Raw genomic sequence first — 22250 nt, 5'->3', positions numbered from 1 at the left:
CGTATTTGAGTACTGTTTTTCTTTTATCCAATAATGCCATTCCAGTTAGCAAATAAAGTTCAGCTTTAATGGTTGTTTTGACTGGAAATCAAATAGATGAAGGATAACTGACATTTGCAAAGTACTGCATGTTTGTGTAATGGAGGGATGGTGCTGCACTCTGGGATTGGCTGATCACAGAATGCAGGAGCTGGAATCCAGTTCCCACCATTGTTGGAGAATTTGGCGAGGGTGTTTGCCATATGCTCATCATTTCCCATGGAAAAGGAACCAGAGGATGAAAGTGAAAACAGCTACAACTCCCTTCAATATGTTCAAAGCCCATATGAAAATTACTGTATACAAGCGTTCGATGGAGGCCAATTTTAGATCAAAGGCATTTGGGCAGAAGAGAAAGTTACAGATGATAAAGAGAGTGAGTGAAAGTATGAAACGCAAGGGAAGTTCCAGGAGGACTTTAAGCTGGCTCTGAATGGAAGGCGTTTGGTATGAAAGAGGGGAAAAAAAGTAGAGAGGAAAAAAAAGGATGACAAATATCCCCTTGCTGTAATAAAGAAAATGGGAACCCGATCTGGACGGTCAACCACAAATAATTCCCCTTAAAGTGGATTCAGGTTTCATTCATTTCACCAAGCTGAAAGAAACAGTGTGTCATGGAAGAGCGTGAGGAGAGACAGTTTTTCTTCTGCTTCTTTCCTCTCGTTGACTTTGAACAGAAATTTCTCCCACACTGGCACAGGGAGGAGGCCATTGCCCAGTTGGCAGATGCCACAGCATGGGTTTTTTAGCATGGGACACGTGCTCTCACCTTGGCCGCCGTACAGCCGGTCAGGCTAGAGGAAGCCCCTCTCTATCTGCCCCTGCCCTGCACCATCTGGCCCCGGGACGAGCAGACCTGCACGCAGAGTGCACCGCGGCCCCCAGCCCACCTACAACAGACACACACACACACACACACACACATAAAGGAGGCACAAAGTTAGCCAAAAGCCACAAAGAGTGAGACACACTGAGACAGACTGCTCGATACTTATACAGTAAAGTCAGAGACCACCTTACAGTAAGAACAACCATTAAGTTTATGTAATTTAGCATACCGAGGGGGAAAAAACAAAATGTACCATAACTTTTACACAGGCCACATTTTATGTTTATTTTTTCCCCCAATATGTTAAATTCAGCAAATCAACAGTAACTGACTTGCTGACAATCCACCTGAATGAGGAATGAGTCTAAGGGAAATAAGCTGAAAAAAAGTTCTCCCACAACTGGAGTTGAAAAATAAAAAATAAAAGATATAACATGAATATGGATATTAATGGAGAAAAAATGGATTCCTAACAACTATGCAAGACAGGGCAGACCATCAACACTGTCTCCAAACAGCTTTCATCTTTCAGAGAGTGGAGAAAATCAAGCAACACTCTCCAGCTCCAAAAAAAAGAAAACATCCAAAAGGTATTTCTGTCCATCATCACTGAACTTCTAAATTAAAGACTGAACTTTGGAGGCATCCAAAAATATCCCTGCAGGTTTCTTAGCACAGAAGATAAGGCAAAGTGTGGACATGCATTTGAACAATAACTTGTATTTGCCCATTCTGAGTGGAAATTGAGTGAAATAAATTAACGGGGGTACCTGACCTTTAAAAGTATTGTATATGAAGAACCTAAAGGCACAGTCTGGCTGCCAGATTTACCCAGAATAATTGCTTATTTAGTTTTGCATAGGACCTATGAGACTGACGTAGCTAACAAGTAATGAAAGATTACACCAATTAGCATCATGCAAAATCCTTACACGCTTGGTAAATTAAAAGCTGTGACTTAATCTCAAACATACTTCTGTGATTTAAACTAGTGGATATAAAGTTCCATTACATTACCTTAAGAGCTCCTGTGCAAAATTAAAGAAGCAAACTTTGGATGCTAGACATGTCTTGGCTAATCAACAACATTTTGGGCAAGGGGAAAATTGTAAACTGATTAAATAACAAGTTGATCTCTTTTCCATGTGTTTCACAGACAGGGAGACATTGCTGGCTTTATGCACAAATAATGAAATATGTTATTTTTCTCTGAAGAGTTCTTAAATGGCATGCACTGTTTTTTCTGTTAGAGGCAAATAATGAGGAGAAATGGAGGGCAGATAAAACAGCTGTGCTCTTCTCCTTTAATCAGAGGTTCTAGATTTTAGGATGATTTTTTTTAGTCATGATTTTCAGCTCAGTTGACATTCCTCCTTGAATACCGCAAGTGGCAACAACAAGGTCTGTTACTACAGTGGGCCACATCAAAGAGGCAACACTGTTTTCCTCCCATGAACCGCTCTCCTTCCTAATTCTAAAAAGGAGCAAATTACAATTGCTTAACAACGAGCGGTGAGGAAATTAATCTCAATGTCCCACCCATGGCCTGCATATTCATATAAATATAACATGACTTGTCACCGCGTTTGAAATTTATTGGTTTTCCGCCTTTGCAAATTAAGAGTTCCAATTTATGAATATTTTAGCACATGTGCACTCTGCGGGACATTTATCACCGGCATTGCTATTATAAACAGAATAAATGAGCAGTCAAGCTGCCACACAGCCGGACGTTCCTGTGAGCTGATTAATGAGAGAGTCACAGAAAGAGAGAGAGCGAGAAAAGTCAGGTTCTCCTCAAGGGAGGAGTGTAGGAGTCACTCCTCTGCAGATGTGCTGAAGGAGGCGTTGGATGAGCTCGTCAGCTCCTTCCATCACTCCTCTCCTCATTACCGCACACCTCCACAGGCAACACCAACGCACTCCTCCAGGAGAAGATGGGAGAAATGCCCATGCTAACTTAAGAATTCAAAATAAGGAACTGCAGTGGAGCACTAGAGGAATGTAAATCTGGCCGGCTAAACCAACCTTTGACAATTTTAGCTAACATTCCTGCAGAATTTACCCTCACCGGTCTCTCTTATTCTCTCACTCAGTATTTCTCACACAGTTAATAAGCTTAGCAAAAAAAATCAATGTACACACTTTTACCCATTTGCACATTTTCTAAATTCAGGCCTGGACTTTTGCCTAGACCAGTCCACTATATCACAGTGACCTCCCCCAAGCCAAGACCAAGCTTGCTATCATAGCAACAGTGAGTGGACGCATAATTATGAAAAACAGTAAACCTGGTTTATCTGAATGTGAACATGTCAAAGACGCTGTAGCTTGGGTGAAAACTGAAGTGGCTCATAGTTAAGCTATTTAATTAGCCAGTGTATGACTATGCATGTTCTTGTACAGCTAGCAAGTTAATTAGCCAGTGGGTGACTATTAAGCTACATTAAGCTAGTCATCTGTAGCCTTAAGGTACAAGTAGGGGCAGCAGCATTCATTTCATATAGGACTACACTGGAAACAACCATGCTTTAGTCTTTTCTTCTGCAGTTTTCTCAGTGGCCCGCACATACAGCAGGGACTTGTCTTGGCCAGAGATGGGCTGACCATCGAGAGGACATGCTTGATATACAAATGTTTGCTCTATAAAAATGGATAAATATAAGGAAAAAAATAAACAGACTGCAATTTTAATTCAATTGCTAACAGGCCTATCATCGGTACCTTGTTCTACTTTATAAATAACAATACATCATACAGTGACAGAAACCACACAGTCTCTGAATATCAGGGAGGGGCTGAGTATTTTCATTTGATAAGTGGGTGTGAAGGAAGGGTACATTTAAACATGATATTATTGGTTAACATTATTTCTACTTGCCTGCTGGTACACAGTAATGATGCCAAAACCCAGAAGATGTTTCAGATGCAGGAAACAATCAGCACATTTTGATAGAAAACAAAAGTGTTGCCTTCTAAATTAAAAGTTATAATCATTTGTCCTTATGACATGAACTAGAAATGTAAAACAAGTTTAACACGATGCAGAGCCCCTCTGTTACAACACTCTGCTGTTTTAGAAGCAGCTACAGAAGACAAGCAGCTACAACAGCGTGTGGAACAGCCTGCTGTATGGAACATTCATTTAAATGTTCTCAAGGACCATGGGAGATAGTCCATCAAGACCTGAATGCCCACAGTTACCATTACACCCACCACATTGATTCATAAACATGATACTTTTTGCAAATGCCCACATCCAATGCCAACTGGCCCAGAAAGTCAGATCATTTAGTCACAATCTGGCATAAAAGTCACTTTTTGGACTCCTTCCCAATCCCTGAGTCTCACCACATGCTAAGTGCCATCCACTAGGCTTTGCATGTCCCAGAGCATTGGTGGAGAGACTCAAAGAGAAGATGAACAGGAATCCCTGATCATTATGTCTGTGTGCACTCGCCTGCCTACCTACCAGGGTCTTCATGCATGCCATCAGGGGTCAAAATGGTCCTCTAACCATAATTCAGGTAAATCATTTCCTACACTAGAAGGTTTCCTCTTCATCCTGTGACAGCAGAGAAAAACAGGTCATGCAATCAGATCCACAGTAAATGCTAAATTTGACAACATGCCTGAGTACCTAAGAATATTTTGCACATAGTGTTTCATGAATGCTGTTAATGAAATGAACAGCCTGCATTTGATAAGTAAATCCATGTGAATCTTCAAGCAAACTAACTGGTGCATTGTGGGTATTATTGCACTTAAAAGAGCAATACCTGCTCTCACGTAAATACAACAAATCCATCTTATTTACTATGTAAATATGTAAATAGATATATTTTTATTCCCAATCTCTCCTACTTTAACTTGCGTTTAATTCGTGTCTGTTTTTATTTCTGCCTAATGTATGTACGTCTATGTGCAATTATATATCTTGCTACTGTAACACTACGTTCTATCTATCTATCTATCTATCTATCTATCTATCTATCTATCTATCTATCTATCTATGGCTGCCTTTACACAATGAAACTTCAATGCAACTAGTTGCAGGTCATACACGTCGTACTGTTTGTTGTATTGTGTCACTCTTGCAGTATAAACTCATCTGTGGTGTGTAACTAATCTGTCCACACAGGAGCTACTAAGCACATTTATCAATTTTGCATTATTTCATTTAAGCTCTAAGTTGCTCTCATTGCACACACTTGTACTTGACAAAGAAAAACAGACTAAAACGGCAGTGTGGCCGAATGTGGGTGAAACACTGGCGACTAAAAAAGAGAGAAACCCGCTGTTAAGGCTTAACCTAGCTAACGCTAGCAGCTAGCGTAGGTAACCTACCCGTTATCGGCCACCTCCATACAAAACATCTGGAATCTAAGGTAACTGCAAAGAAATGAAAGAGCACTTCACTCACCCAAATCGATGTTTTTTGGGATAGATGTGTAGATTCATGTACAAGAGTCATCTGATGAGAATGATGAGAAAAGTTTTTTCAATAATAACGTTTTTGTTTACTTTGACACAAGTATCGCTAGAATGATGGTGGTCCCCAATACCGGCGGTTTTCCGCAAGTCATTTTTCAGCCTAGATTCAGCGTATAAAATTGTGAAATATATTATATTATTAGTAAAATGTGACTGTATTGTTTCATGATTGAACTTGATTTGCTCGTTTAACTAAGTGTGGAGCTCAGCTCCTGCTGCGTGCCGGACGGCGCCAGTCAAACGAGAAATCGCGTTTACGCGTCATTCCTACAGATTCAGCCGAACTACAGTGCTTTACAGTGACGTTACGTTTGTCCTCTGTGGGCACCCTTACGCCACATACTGGCTAGTCAAGCTAGCTGGTTACAGGAACGCTAACGTTAGCAACGAGTTTGTTTGTTTCTCGCAATTCCTCGGTTAACTGCCACAGTGAGAAAATGCCAACCTTGCCTAAAGGCAGTGAGGAATATCTCCTCTCCAACTGACTGAAAAACTGTCTTCTTTTTCCGGTCCGTGGAACCGAAGCCGTTTGAAACCAGGCTTTTGAAATGCGCCGTTCGCCGTGATCACGTGACGCGGGATTGGCTGTTTCATGTCCCATTCAGTTGAGTGAAGCTTTTTTTAAATCCCAATAGGGATTATGAAACAGATAAACGGGGAAATTCCACCTCCGCATTTAACCCATCTGTGAAGTGAAACACCACATACACACTAGTGAACACACACACACTAGGGGGCAGTGAGCACACTTGCCCGGAGCGGTGGGCAGCCCTATCCACGGCACCTGGGGAGCAATTGGGGGTTAGGTGTCTTGCTCAAGGACACCTCAGTCATGGACTGTGCTGGGGATCGAACCGGCAACTTTCCGGTCAGAGGGCCAGCTCCCTAACCTCCAGCCCACGACTGCCCCCAAAAAGCAGTTGAGCAGCTTTCAACTGTTGCAGCTGAGTTTCAACTGAGTTGCGGGAAGCTTTACATGCACTTTAAGTGCAATTTCATTTTACATAGGTTTCAGGCAACTGAAACTGTAAAAGTTTGAGTAAAGCCTGAGACATATTGGCTGTGACCAAAATGTATAGCTATTAGGGGGAACTATAAAAAGCGATACAATGAATTCAAACATATTCACTAATTCCCTAGATTCACTAGCTGCTTAATCACAGACATGGGCATTGTTAGGTTTTTTTTTTTAAGCTCAGAATGAGTAAAAAGTAAAAAGACATGACTGTGCTAGATATAGATGGCAACACATTTAATTATACATTTATTTCTTCGTCCAAGACTACAAACAGAGTATTCCACATAGCCTACTGCAATTATATTTGCTAGCTAATCTATAAAAGCTAGCATTTAGGGTAAGATAATCATTTAGCTTAGGCAGCCATGAACCTAATAAAACCACTTAACTCTTTTTTTTTTTTTTGTAAGCACATATTTAAGTAAATTATTCAACTAGTTTTTTTAAATAATATACTCTTACTTCGGCAATTGATGAATTTTTAGTATTTTTAGATTTATTTTATTCACCGAAATTCAAACTACAGTGGTACTACAAGTACTCAAGCAGCTAGGCAAATTCAGTACTTTCCCCTGTGAGACTGTAAGAGTGTACTGGATGTTCTCTACCTTTGTTTATGGATACCACAATAAAATAGCGAATAGTCTCAGATATGGCCTGCCATTTTTTGTAAACACTAGCAGCTGCCACGCCAATTAGCCGTGCACTCGGTAATTGTATCCAGTCTTCCCTAATCTACCAATTAGCTTCTTAATAGGGTCTGAAGAACCAAAGCAGAACAAATAAATAAAAACACAGCAGGCCTCGAGTTGCTGGAGCTCCATGAAGCAAAGTGCTTCTTCTGAGTGGCCTTTGGGTTTCTGCCGCACCACCGTGGTAGAGAGGCAAAGGAAAATACCAAGGAGGGAGAGATATGAGGAGAAGGTGGAGGAGGCAGGATTGTTACGGCTTTGAAGACTCATATTCAAATTGAAAGTGACAACTCTATGCCCCTTATTCCCCCGTCCAACTATCAGTTCTGTGAAATGCTAACATTTGATGTGACAATGGGTGTTACGTTGACTTTTAGATGCACTACAGTTTGGGCCTAAAGGCCTCCCCATGGCAGAGGGTGATATGACACGATGGCACACTTGACCAGATGATGAAAATGTTCCTGTTTTATCCCATTCTAGATGTGTTTTTTTTACCCTCTGCTGATTAATTCCACATCGTTGCTACTGTGTTCCTCACTGCAACAGTAATTTGATAATGTATACACACTAGCTTTGCCATGATCTCCAATGTGGTGTTTGTTATGACAAAATGCAACTTTAAAGACTGAACCGGAGCTTTTAGGCATCAAAAGTGGCTTAATCTGGATTATTTGTCACTTACAAATTTCCAAAAGTATTCACTTACCCATCTAAATCATTGAATTCAGGTGTTGCGATCACTTCCATGGCCACAGGAGTATAAAACCAAGCACCTAGGCCTGCAGACTGCTTCTACAAACATTTGTGAAAGAATGGGTCACTCTCAGGAGCTCAGTGAGTTCCAGCGTGAAATTTCCAGTCAATTGTCAGTGGTATTATAACAAAATGGAAGCGATTGGGAACGACAGCAACTTAGCCACGAAGTGGTAGGCCACATAAAATGACAGCAGGTTGAGGTCGACAGCTTCACGATCACAATCACTACAGACCTCCAAACTTCATGTGGCCTTCAAGATTATCTTAAGAACAGTGTAGAGAGCTTCATGGAATTTAAAAGGCCGAGCAGCTGCATCAAAGCCTTACATTACCAAGCACAATGCAAAACGCCGAACGCAGTGGTGTAAAGCACCGCCACTGAACTCTAGAGCAGTGGAGATGAGTGACGAATCATGCTTCTCCATCAGGCAATCTGATAGACAAGTCTGGGTTTGGCAATTGCCAGGAGAACTGTACTTGTCTGACTGCAAAGTTTGGTGGAGGGGGGATTATGGTGTGGGGTTGTTTTTCAGGAGTTGGGCTTGGCCCCTTAGTTCCAGTGAAAGGAACTCTTAATGCTTCAGCACCAAGAGATTTTGGACAATTTCGTGCTCCCAAATTTGTGGGAACAGTTTGGGGACGGTCCTTTCCTGTTCCAACATGACTGTGCACCAGTGCACAAAGCAAGATCCATAAAGACATGGATGAGCGAGTTTGATGTGGAAGAACTTGACCAGTCCTGACCTCAACCAGAACTCCTTTGGGATGAATTAGAGTGGAGACTGCGAGCCAGGTCTACTCGTCCAAAATCAGTGTCTGACCTCACAAATGCGCTTCCGGAAGAACAGTCAAAAATTCCCCTAAGCACACTCCTAACCCTTGTGGAAAGCCTTCCAGAAGTGTTAAAGCTCTTATAGCTGAAAAGGGTGGGCCGACATCATATTAAACCCTATGGCTTCAGAATGGGATGTCACTCAAATTCATATGCATGGAGCGCATCTGGATAAGTGATTAATGGCACATACATGCAGAAAGTAGTGGAGTAAACATACGATATTTTACTATGAAACGTGTGTGGATGTCCTTTTGTGACATTTGTGCAGTTTATTGTACCAAAAATAAATAAATAGGTTGTCTTTGTTACTGTGCCTTCAAGACTGATATATGTCAATGACCTCTGTTCTGGTTGGCTGTCCTGTATTGTGCCTCATTCAGGAAGCAGTCTGGGCTGAAACACTTCTTTAAAATGAGTGAAAGAAGCTAAACTGTATTGTGAATAGGTGGATATATGTAAATGCACTGATTTTTTTTACATCACAAAAACAGTGTAAAAGCAGGCTGTTTTTTCAGCTTTCCGTTTGTGGACTGTATGAACCGATGCAGTTTGAAATTTTAACATTTCCATATTACATCAAATTTTGTTAAATAAAACTGATACAATGCCATGTTTTTCATAATATGGGCCCTTTAAAAACAGCTACAAAGTGCAGCACTACATTACTGACCACCTCTGCTCCAACACATCTTTCTTTCTTTCCTTCTTTTTTTGGCACCTCTCTGGCCCTGCCCATAAAAAACACAGCAGGGTTTGGCCTCCTCCCTCTCACGGCTATCTGTGACAGAGTTTTCTACAGTAACCATTTGAAAAGCACACGTTTGAGCCAAAGGTTTATATTGTGACTAGCAGTCCTTCTCAGCAGGTACAGTCCACGGTGTGTATGTGTGTGTGTGTGTGTGTGTGAAGTATGAGTGCTGACAGTTAAGTCTGCTCCTCACACACATAAACACACAGCACTTCAGCGGGGGATCCCAGCAGTACACCACTGTTTTCTTGTTCTGCTACACAGACAGGCAGAGAGAGAATACAGGCACCATCTAGTGCTTTATTAAAGAAAAGCCCATAAGAGAAACACAAGCTGCAGTCCATTAGGTTCTTTGTACAATCTTGGGGTGAAAAACATGAACTCCAAAAAAGGAAAAGAAAGAAATAGAGAAAAACACATACTAATGCTTTAAAGGGCCCATATCTTACTTTTTTGTACATTTTATTTTATATTTCTGAGGTCTGTTTATGATGTTTGTGTCATTTTATGTGCCCAAAACAGTTGCAATTAATTTTTACATGACCACTTCTATTTACCCCTTAGAAATAAACAGGTTGTTTTTGTTGCTGTGCCTTTAAAACTGATGTTGTGAATGACCTCTGTCTGCCCTGTATTGCACCTCATTGAAAAGCTGTGCAGGCTGAAACTTTTCTCATAACTTCAGGTTGAGTCATGTGGGCTAAAGTACTGTAGCCTAAATAGGTGGGTTTGTGCAAATGTGCTGATTTTCACAATAGTTTAGTGACCATTGATGGACAGCATGGACTGGAGAGCAAATACTACATTTCGCAACTTTAACAATAATTACATGCAGCATCAACCTTTCTTCTTAAAAAAAAGTGAGGAAAATTCAGTTTTCCATGAAATGGGCCCTTTAAAAATACTAAAGTACCCTAGTTTATCTGCCAGTAACCCAGTCTCTGTAAGCACTTACAAAGAGAAATCATTAGGCCTACTCCAACTTGTGGCAAGGCCAAACAGAGACCATTATAAGTAAGCGTACTGTTTCACTGGCATGTTGTGCCGAGGGACAAACACAGGCTCAGTGTCTGAATCCCATCCAGCAGACATTAGTAATGCTCTTCTGAGGTCATCCAAAACGGCAGAGATGAATGGCCAGGAAACCTCCAGTGACGTGTTTTCTAAAGTCTGTTTCTCTTAGCAGATGGATGACCAGAGTACAATTTCACAATAAGATTAAACAGAAATGTTTTATTGGTGACCTTAAGTGTCAACTAGAGCGTGGAAAGGATTTAAAGTACTTTGAGAAACTGTGTATATGAGTGAGAAACTAACGAATGTGTATCTCTACCTCTAAACCACAGCAGGGCTGCCCAAAGTGTGTACTATATATACTACACACAATATGACTCTTTACATTTCCTTTTACATTTGTATGTTTTTAACCCCTTAAAGTCACAGGCTTAGTACATAGTAATGTTTTTTATTCAGTAACTATAGGGACCCCAGTGCACACCATTGAGCTATTCTTAGGTTATAGAAGTGCACAATAAAACTTTGGGCCTGCCAGCAGGGTCTGATCATGTGAGGGTTCAAAGGGTTTAAAGTTAATTAAATCTAATTTCATGACAACATATTTTTGAAAACTATCTTGTGTATAATCCATCACAAACACTGCACAAAAAAAAATTACAAATCACAAAAATTACACAATAAGTTTGGGTACAACAGAACTATATGTATATATAAAATAAATATGTAAAATATGGCTTAACATAAGAATTTAGCATGAACATGAACAAGAGTTTAACAAGAAATTGATATAAAATATAATAATAAATATAAAAAAAAGCCATAATTTTTGCACAGGAGGGTTTGTATATACATATGTATATATACTCACTGGCCACTTTATTAGGTACACCTGTTAACACAAATAGCTAATCAGCCAATCACAAGGCTGCAACTACAGCAGAAGATCACACCGGGTGCCACTCCTGTCAGCTAAGAACAGGAAACTGAGACTACAATTCACACGGGCTCACCGAAATTGGACAATAGAAGATTGGAAAAATGTTGCCTGGTCTGACGAGTCTCGATTTCAGCTGCGACATTCAGATGGTCGGGTCAGAATTTGGCGTAAACAACATGAAAGCATTTATCCATCCTGCGTTATATTAACAGTTCAGGCTGGCGGAGGTGTAATGGTGTGGGGGATATTTTCTTGGCACACTTTGGGCCCCTTAGTACCAGTTGAGCATTGTTTAAATGCCGCAGCCTACCTGAATATTGTTGGTGACCATGTCCATCCTTTATGACCACAGTGTACCCATCTTCTGATGGCTACTTCCAGCAGGATAATGCACCATGTCATAAAGCTCATATCATCTCAAACTGGTTTCTTGAACATGACAATGAGTTCACTGTACTCCAATGGCCTCCACAGTCAGCAGATCTCAGTCCAGTAGAGCACCTTTGGGATGTGGTGGAATGGGAGATTCACATCATAGACATGCAGCTGACAAATCTGCAGCAACTGCGTGACGCTGTCATGTCAATATGGATCAAAATATCTGAAGAATGTTTCCAACACTTTGTTGAAAGTTTGCCACGAAGAATTAAGGCAGTTATGAAGGCAAAAGGGGGTCCATATATATATGGACATGTATGGACATATATACACAGGTGACATCCTGTAGAAATATAAATAATGTGTGGCCACGACTTAGTAAGGCGTGGGAATGAAATGATTTAGTTGTGGCTATGACATGACTTAGTAAAGCATGGGAGTGAGATTGTGGCTTACTAAGTTGTGGCCAATCATTAGGATCTCATTCACATGCTTTACTAAGTCATGGACACGCATTATTTCTATTTCTACAGGATGTCACCAGTGAGGCTCTGTAATTATATATATATATATATATATATATATATATATATATATATATATATATATATATATATATACTAGCAGTCCTTCTCAGCAGGTACAGGTGTGTGTGTACGTGTGTACATATAGACATGTTGTGGATAGAAAGCAAAAACAGTGTTAAAGAGATTAATTCTAAAGTCACTAGAATGTTTGAATGAACACTTAACGTCTTCGCACTGAAATGCAGGTAGGATCGAATAAAAAGCAGAAAGCTTCTTTCAGTTTCAGCCCAGAATATTTTGTCGTACCCACAGGAAAACAACCTGTTCCGTGGTGTCACACTGTGAATGACGCGTGCACGTGACATGAACCCCCTCAAGAAGCGAGCAGCTCAAATCGCGCAAGATCTCGCGAGATCAAACGTGTGCGTTGTGGGCCAATTAGAAACGTGTAATCCTGGAGCACGAAGAAAACATGGCGGCGTCGTGAGAGGATATTCATGCCATAACAAAGCCGCGTTTCTCACTAAATATAAGAAACACAACTTAAATACGTACGAAGCGAATGAGTCAGACGCTGAAAAGAAGCCTTAAACAATGTGCATCTGTGATATATAAGCATGACAGACAGCAGAAGCGCCGCTAGTCGCTGCGCGTCCGATGCCTCCAAAGAAAGCTGGAGCCGAGTTTCTAAACTCTCACAGGACAAATTCAAAGCAAAGAAATACAGCAAAGGCCGAAAACGAGCCCAGTCTCCGTGTTTAGGCACGTCGCTTTATTATCGCAAAGGTAAGAGGTCCAATAGGTGTGACTCGCAGTTCGAACCCGTTCCTGAAGGTCCAGCCGAGTTTAGACCGGCCAGCCGCTCGGGCGCTTCACGGGCTCTGTCTGAGGCTCACTGACCGAGAAATAAGATTTCAGTACAGCTTTGGCCTTGTTAACTAGAGATCACGACTTACTAGTAACCTATTCAGATGTCTTTACTGCCGAATCGGTCGATTTTTATAAGCCATGTTTAAAGATAACGGGCCTGCGCTGTGCAGCCAAAGGTAACATGTTTCTTAATAAGACATATTAGCAGTTTAAGGTTTGTATTTTTAATATTCAGCATTTTTCCAGTGTGTTTATATGCGGAGTACCAGTAAAGCTGGGCAATATGACCGTATTTATCATCGTGAATTTTTTCATCACCATATGCTTTTCTGAGCATATTGTGGTTATAGTCATTACCTAAACACTGACCAACTGCATGCTTCACTGAAAAGAGAGCAAAATAAGTCCTGTGTCAGATTTAGTGCAGCACGGTGTGGGGAATCTTGAATACAAGTAATTGTGGCAATGTGTTTTCTGTTCTTGCTCATCAGATGTCAAGAAAAATAAATATTGTGACACATTGTGTATCATTAAAAAAAACCTCCTGAAATATTGTAAAATTACATTTTGCCATATCTAAATCACAGTTACTTTTATAGATGAGGTCCATCTTTGCATACATCCCACTGGACGTCTGGAAGTGACTGTGTCAACCTGACAAGAATGGACAAGTTTCCCTTTTGAGCTTTGGGCCTGTGTTCATGAAGTGTCTCAAAGCAGGAGTGCTGATCTGGGACCTGTTCTTGTTAGTAAGATCATAGTGAATATTAAGAGGTCTCTGATATTAGATCAGCACTCCTACACTGAAAAGCTTCAAGGATACAGAAGCTGGTTCCTCTTTTAGGATGGTTTACCTGCATATTGTGTTCAAGGCTTGCGCGTTAGGTGTCTAAACCAAGATTTCTGTAAAGTAACTGAAAATCGTTGAACATGTGAAATTGAAGTGAATTTTGGGATAAACATATTAATCACCATAGATTTGCCACAACATTTAAGTCGGGAAGAATAGATTATTGAGGTAAGCTAACTTTGAGATGGGAGGAACCTTTGGATTCAAGCATGAAACACATTATTTGGATTTCTGCGATTATGCTGAACACTGTAGTAGAACCTATTGCAGTCATGTTAATCATGTAAATCTAGTAAATTTTTTTAAACACGAGAATAATAATGACTTTATATCAGATCTAGAAACCCCAAAACGTCAATCAAGGAACAGATTTAATGGATGTAGTACAGGAGATTCACCAAGTGAGGCTGACGCTTTGCAGGACATCATTTGGGATCCTGCTTCACCAACTCCAGTATGGAATGGTAAGTGTATTGCATATTAACACCGTTACTCCACCTGGGTGCTTATTTTTAAATATTCACATTTTTTTTCACGCCAAAAGACATGTATAATGGTATGGTTAACGCACATCTCCATAGGAAAAGGAGCTGGGGAAGGTGTGCGAGTCGTGGAGATATCTGATATTGTCAACAGGATTGCACCAAAGGTAAGTATTGACTTTGTGATAATACCTGCTATTCATAGTATCTGCAGCATTGATGTAAGACTGTATCGTTTGATGTTAAAGGATGAAAAGCCTGTGGACAAAGATTTGGTGCTTCAGTGGATTGGAGACAGTGCCATCCCTTGCACTCCAGAGATCCAGCAGCCACGAGTTCGGAGGATCTCAGCACGGTCAGTATATGGTCATCATTTTCATAAGTTCCCCTAACCTATATTCACACTCATATCTTCACTTACTTATCATATTGGTGTACTTTATAGGTTTACAGTTACTGACTGCAGCTCCTCTATTGCTGTACTGTTTATCAAACCCCTTTACCCTGTCTGTAGATTTATTGTCATTGTCAGTAGACAACGATATTGCATTCAATCTCCGAATGGTACTATTTATATGTTAGAAGAAAATATATAAAATGAAGTAGGAAGTATGAATAAACTTGCTCTCTCTTTCTTTTATCCACACCTACAAATATTCACATTCCCCCAGTGCTTAATAATAAAGTTATTGCACCAAAAGACCAGTACTGACCATATGTTTTTGTGTGATGGACCAAGCTCAGCACAGTAATGACACCAACATGTTATACTGCTACGATTTTATCAGACACCAAACATGTGCACTAGTCTTGGTTTGAAAAAGGAAATATTTATTAAAAGCTTTACATTGTCGTTGTGGTGTCTATGGTGGTCCCCCTATGGCTAATCTGGTCAGCTGAACTCCAAACTATCTAGGTTATCATTAATTACTGTTTAGCTACTGCAGTGATGGTCTCCCTATGTAACACCATCTTATTTATCATCTTAATATAACACCTTAAGACTTAATTTTATAGAAGTGATATTAGCAATCTTAAGCTAGTGGAACAGCATCTGTCGTGCCAGGTCGGTGGGGCTCTGTTTTTAGTGGGTAAAATGTGATGTGTTGTGGGGCACTGGACAGTAGGCTATGTCCACCCCTCATTGTTGGGATTTTTAGATATCATGGCTGATGATACTCTTACCAGCACCCACGATACTGGCTTACATACCACTACCATTGCTTTGTCTTTACTGGGCTGAGAATGATCCGCCACCCATATAATGGTGTTTGTGTTCCTGTGGTGTTGCCTTTTAATTGATTGACAGGGTAAACCAATAAAATATACAGTACAATCCCAATTCCAATGAAGTTGGGACGTTGTGTAAAACATAAATAAAAACAGAATACGATGATTTGAATATAGGTTGAAAAGGATTTGCAATTGAATACACCTCAAAGACAAGATATTTAATGTTCAAACGGATAAACTTTATTGTTTTTGCAAATATTCACTCATTTTGAATTTGATGCCTGCAGCACGTTCCAAAGAAGTTGGGACAGGTGCATGTTTACCACTGTGTTACATCACCTTTCCATTTAACGACACTCAATAAGCGTTTGGGAACTGAGGACACTAATTGTTGAAGCTTTGTAGGTGGAATTCTTTCTCATTCTTGCTTGATGTACAACTTCAGTTGCTCAACAGTCCGGGGTCTCCATTGTCGTATTTTGCGCTTCATAATGCACCACACATTTTTAATGGGAGGCAGGTCCTTGAAAAAGACGTTACTTGGATGGCAGCATATGTTGCTCCTAAACCTGTACCTTTCAGTATTAATGGTGCCTTCACAGATGCATCAGTTACCCATGCCGTTGGCACTATCACACCCCCACACCTTCAGAGATGCTGGCTTTTGAACTTTGCGCTGATAACAGTCCAGACAGTCCTTTTCCTCTTTGGCCCGGAGGACACGACGTCCATGATTTCCAAAAACAATATGAAATGTAGACTCGTCAGACCACAGGACACTTTTCCACTTTCCGTCAGTCCATCTCGAATGAGCTCGGGCCCAAAGAAGCCGGCGGCATTTCTGGGTGTTGTTGATATATGGCTTTCACTTTGGCAGAGTTTTAACTTGCACTTGTAGATGGAGCAACGAACTGTGTTCACTGACAATTGTTTTCTGAAGTGTTCCTGAGCCCATGTGGTAATATCCGTTACAGAATGATGTCGGTTTTTCATGCAGTGCGAAGGTCACGGGCATTCAATGTTGGTTTTCTGCCTTGCCGCTTATTTGCAGAGATTTCTCCAGATTCTCTGAATCTTTTGATGATATTATGGACTGTAGATGATGAAATCCCTAAATTCCTTGCAATTACACATTGAGAAATGTTGTTCTTAAACTGTTGGACTATTTGCTCACGCAGTTGTTTACAAAGTGGTGAAACTCACCCCATCCTTGCTTGGGAAAGCCTGAGCCTTTCAGGGATCCTCCCTTTATACCCAATCATGACACTCACCTGTTTCCAATTAACCTGTTCACCTGTGGAATGTTCCAAACAGGTGTTTTTTTTTTAGCATTTCTCAACTTTCCCAGTCTTTTGTTGCCCCTGTCCCAACTTCTTTGGAACGTGTTGCAGGCATCAAATTTAAAATGAGTGAATATTTGCAAGAAACAAAGTTTATCCATTTGAACATTAAATATCTTGTCTTTGTAGTGTATTCAGTTGAATATAGGTTGAAAAGGATTTGCAAATCATTGTATTCTGTTTTTATTTATGTTTTACACAATGTCGCAACTTCACTGGAATTTAGGGTTGTACATCAGTATATTCAGTAACTATAAAGTATGTCTATATTCTTAAATATATGTCTGAAATATGTCTATATGGTAGGTATTACTCATAAAATGCCTAGTGAGTGTAGGTAAAAGGTAGATGTACCCACTGAACTGGGAATTCACTTAAATATAATTTTTCTTCTACACTTATTCCTCCCTTAAGCCGGCAAAGCAACAACGTTGAGGATCTCATGAAACTTGCTAAACAGTTTGACATCAACATGACTCGTCAAGATGAAGAGAGGCAACTAGAGAACAAAGGAAGAAACACAGAAGGATCTAACAAGCTCGACAGATCTATTGCCAGCCATTCAGTGTTAGATGGCATTGAACCTTCAGGTGCAAAGCATTTTCCTGTTCCAGCCAAGCCTGAAGTATTGAGCCATGAAGAGGAGCTGCATGCTCTTTTTGACGGGCCCACCCAGTACCTGAGTGGGAGACTAAGTCCTCCATCAGTGAACGGTTCACAGGAGAGCAGGACTGAATCAGCAGCCCTGGATGCAAAAAAACCAGACACTGCAGGTAGCAAGAACTTCCCTGAGGATGCTGCTCAAGTACCAAAATCAGTCTTTGATGATGACTGGGACAATGACGATTTGCTCAATGACTCCTTTGTGCTAGAGATGACTCAGAACCCAGATCTTTCATGCTCATGTCCAAAGAAAACAGGGTCTGTTATGTCCAGCAAATGTGAACCAACGAATGTAGCCAGTTCATCTGGATCTGGCAGTAGAGCCAGTTTCTCTCCACTGCTTCTGAGCAGTAATAGCAATCGCTACACTAGGACCTTATCAAAAGCTCCATATACCAACCCGAGCACTTTTAGACCACAACCAGTTGCTCCTGTTAATACTGGAATTGCTCAACAGCTGCCTAAAACTAGCCCTGATCCGGCCAAAATGGAGAGGTCTGAAAACAATCAGGCAGAGGCACAAATATTCCCCTGTAAGAGGGGGCCTGTAAGTGACTTTGATAGAACAAAGAGGGAGATTAAAGGCATCGTGGGAGCCAAAAAGTCTGACAGTTTGACTGGTACTTCAGGGAAGGACTTTAAGACGCTGGACTGGGGTGTATGGGGTGATGGAGATGACGATCTGCTGTATCAAGCCTGCGATGACGTGGAGCGAATCTCAGCCAGTCAAGAGGAGCAAAAGCAGAACAGCTGTGCTGATTTCCAGTCTAACAAACCCACAAAAGCACCTTCATCGAAAGACACTACTTGTTTTTCAAATAACTTTGTTAACGATAATACTCAACCAGGACAACCCAGAGAGCCCAGTCAAGTCACACGCATATTTGGGCGCTCGCATTCAATACCAGGTGCTTCAAGCACATTTGGAAATAAACAGAACTTGCATGAAATTTCACGAACAAGTCACAATCCTCAGCTTAATAGGCAGTACCGATTCAAACAGGTGAAGAATGCCTCTGCAGCTGCGCTTAACCCCCAGTGGACTATCCATGAAGTCAGCACGCACAGCCAATCTGCAGAAAGTACCTTCCATCATTCCACATTCAAGAGACATCAGTCTGACCCTGTGCCTCTGGGCAACAAAGGTAAGCATTGTACTGTGTTGGCGCTAAAATTTCATTAGAGATCACCCCTACTGTGGATTACTGTAATAAGGAAGTTTGCATAACCCATTAGCCATTTCTCATCCTGAGTCTTACTCACTCGAGTGGCTGGGTGTTCATGCATGGGGAGTTTGCTGTACAGCTATTTGTGGTTATTAGGTTTTCTGTTTAATTGTAAACTAGCAAACAGTTAATTGTTTAATCAAATGCTTGTCAGAGACAGACTTTGTGTCCAGTGTTTTGTGAAGTTTGACATGTTTTAAAATGTTATTGTTTTCTCCTGACTACATGAAAACAATTTATTAGTAAGAGTCTCTCTGGGGTGGAAATTTTGGAAAACTGTTTTCATTGTCTGTGAAGCACTTTGAGCTGCCATCGGCGTGAATACAATTATTATTATTATTGTTTCAGTGTCTGACATCATGCTGTTAATTTAATGAACATGCTGAAATATGGATAATGTATAGTGGATGCCTGGGCTGTATCTGGGTGCTCAGCAATTTGGGCGTGAAAACGTTTATTTAGTTTTATTCAGTTTTTCTTCTTTACGCCACAGCGCAGAGGATTCAGAATCTCTTGTGCTAGGAGTATGTGTAGGTTTTGCCTTGAGTTTAGGTTTAGGGATAGGTTTAATAAAATTTCTCATACTGAACTGAAATTAAATTAATTAAATAAGATATTGTCATAATGTGCTGAAATACAGTTAGCTTGTTATTCTGTTGGATGCAGTTACTCTGTGCTAGTCATTATTGTTTTCAGTCTCTGTAATTTATCTCATTGTCTTAATGATGCATGCAGTTGTTCAGCATAGTAGTACTGAAGTACTGACAGTGCCCATGGTATGCTCAATACTGTTATTCATCATACGTATATCTTGGTCAATAGCATCTCATCATATTGCCCAACCATACCTGACATTATTGTTTTGTGTCTGCAGTGTTTGTTGCAGCCCAACCTGTTGTGAAGTGCACTGCTGCTGAGATTGAGAGGAAGAAGCAGGAAGCCATAGCAAGGAGAAGATTCCGACTGCAAACTAACCAAAATCCTGGAGCTCCTACATAGACCACCACAGAGGAATCCAGCTTCTCGTAGTGAGTTGCTTAGGCCCGCTGAAGTGTAGTAGACCAGTTTAGGTCATTGATTCTGTCTAACAGAGTTTTGCCTGATGACACAGATCACTTCTTTTTTTTAACACTTGACTAAGTCTCTACACCTGTTGTAATTAGTCAAAACACTAATGAGACTAAAGAAACAAATCATATTGCAAAACTTATTTTCTCTCTCTCCAGTCCAGATATTTCGGAGGAATAATGAAGCAAAAGTGCTAATTGTGAATCAAGTGGTTTTCAAGTGGAATGCACAGTTATATGCAAAAGTTTGGGCACCCCTGTTCAAATGAGTGTAAATAAGTGAAAACATCCTCTACAGAGAACACACTTCTGTACTTTTTCATGCACAATTACTGTTTATTTTCTAAATTAACCTAAAAAAAAACCCTTTCCTATATGTTAAATAGAAATTGTGCAAGAATATGTGCAGAAAAATGGCTAATTGTTCTCTGTAGAGGATGTTAACTTATTTTCACTTAGAAATTTCTAGAAAGTGTTCAGACATTTGCATATGAAGCAGTAAAACTCAGTCTGTGATCTGAATACTGCCTGGGCAAAACTCCAGTCTTTCATTTAGCCTCATTATCAGGATGCATAGATAATGTGATTTGTTAAAATTTTATTTTTCTTCTAAATCAAGGCTGGCTGTATGTTGTACTGGGTCTTAGCTAGTGCAAATGAGAGGTTCTTTCTGAGATACAGGCAGATTGGGTGCAGTTTGCATGCTGTGAAAGGCAATCACAGAGGAAGCTTCATTATTTAATGAAAAATAAAGTAAAAAGAAGCCCAAGTTTGTGTTATACATGCAGATCAGAGATGAAGTCTTTGGTCTTTGTCTTTTTTCTGTGTCTATAGTTGCGTTTTTGATTTAATGTAACCTGAGGGTTAAAAAGAAAGAGAAAAAAGAAAATGACTGTAAAAAATCATTTTCAGTCTTTTACAGATGACTGTTCCCCTCTATTAAACTTCTCAGAAACATTTTTAGCAGTGTGCCCTTGTCGTTATTCCTAATAATGTAATGATGTGAAAACGTCCAGAATAATCCAAAATTGAATGTTGTTATATGTCAAACGATGACACTGCCAGTTTATGTGTAATGCTCTTAAAACATAATTTGTGAAAATTAAGCCTTTTTTTCACTTTTAATGAGAAAACTCTCCCAGGATCCTGCACACCTGGTGCATTATACATGCCACAATGTTAGTCATTGTTTGCCCAGGGGGAATGTCTGTATATCAGATCTAGCCCTCACCATTCTCAGGTGTAAGGCACACAGGTGTGTATGTGTATGTGGGTTTGCGTTCCCTGAGTCAAGATATCCTCGCGCAGTGCTCTCCTCCTCCTCCTGCTCAATTACTGTAAATCAAATGGCACAGTAATTTGGCATGAGGATGAAGGCTTTTTTATTACTGTGATCATGGTTATGATGATGACTACAATTTATTCCAAGCAGATGATGAAAACGCTGCACCCAACAGGTGTTGAGTTGCCACAATATAGATGTTGGTGAAGGATTTTCAGTAATGTGGCGTTATCAAGCTGCTGGTGGACAGTGTAATGGGTGCTTAAGATTTTTTTCTTTCTTTTTTTCTCCTCCTAAAAACTAGGGAGCAATTACTGATTATTGAGATGGACCCATGCCATACAAAGTCAGCTTTGTAGAGCAGGAGTGATCATCTGCAGCGGCGGCGTACCCTGGTATCAAGCTGTAGCAATTATGGCAAATTACCACACGCTGGTGCCAGAGCTCATTTACGTTTCTTCGTTCTTGTTGGTGTATTTCAGACGCAAGAGAGCGGCCTAATCAACATGGTGTTGGAGAAGAGAAGCTCATTTGAAACATGCTATCTGTTAGGAGGCTTGAGTGTTCGGTCACAAAATAGAGTGGAACTTGCTTAAATATAAACATCAGGATGTGTAGAAAACTCCACATATAAGTTTGCACTTTTCTGGAAGTGAGAAATGAGCACAACTTTTCAAAAGGAATCATTCTGAAAATTGTTGAAAGGAACGTGCACAAAGTATGTTTAACTTACACATTTTTTCCACCGGTTAATATTAAGTGTAATTGTGCACTTAAGCCCAAAAATCCTATCAATGAATTTAATATGTTGAGAAACATACAATTGCAGGCATATAAAAATCTCTAAGCTTTTTCATTTTTTCAAACAACTTGGAAAACACTATCTGCCATTTACATTGTGTACATTTCGTGAAAAATGGACCAATGGAAATAGTCCAGAATATACTTTGTGTACAAATGTATG

At 40.3% G+C, this 22250-nt stretch overlaps 1 protein-coding gene and 1 long non-coding RNA gene across 2 annotated transcripts; one reads left to right on the top strand and one right to left on the bottom strand.

The window, feature by feature from the left end:
- Positions 1–848: 848 nt before the first annotated feature.
- Positions 849–5320, bottom strand: LOC108420892. The gene is made up of 3 exons (XR_001857528.1): positions 5292–5320; positions 4341–4433; positions 849–929 (listed from the first exon to the last, which is right to left on the bottom strand). It is a non-coding gene; the product is annotated as an uncharacterized LOC108420892 (long non-coding RNA).
- Positions 5321–12718: 7398 nt separating this feature from the next.
- On the top strand, positions 12719–20967 carry si:dkey-78p8.1 (ewing's tumor-associated antigen 1). Its single transcript, XM_017690697.2, has 6 exons — positions 12719–13059; positions 14329–14457; positions 14575–14642; positions 14724–14830; positions 17463–18856; positions 19812–20967. Exons 1-6 carry the CDS (start codon positions 12891–12893, stop codon positions 19934–19936), a joined length of 1992 nt encoding a protein of 663 aa, XP_017546186.1. The 5' UTR covers positions 12719–12890; the 3' UTR covers positions 19937–20967.
- Positions 20968–22250: the final 1283 nt, after the last annotated feature.

The sequence above is a fragment of the Pygocentrus nattereri genome, chromosome 5, assembly GCF_015220715.1.
Source record: "Pygocentrus nattereri isolate fPygNat1 chromosome 5, fPygNat1.pri, whole genome shotgun sequence".
NCBI lineage: Eukaryota > Metazoa > Chordata > Actinopteri > Characiformes > Serrasalmidae > Pygocentrus > Pygocentrus nattereri.
Note: the sequence above shows the minus strand (reverse complement) of the source record. Positions and strands in the feature narration are given on the sequence as shown.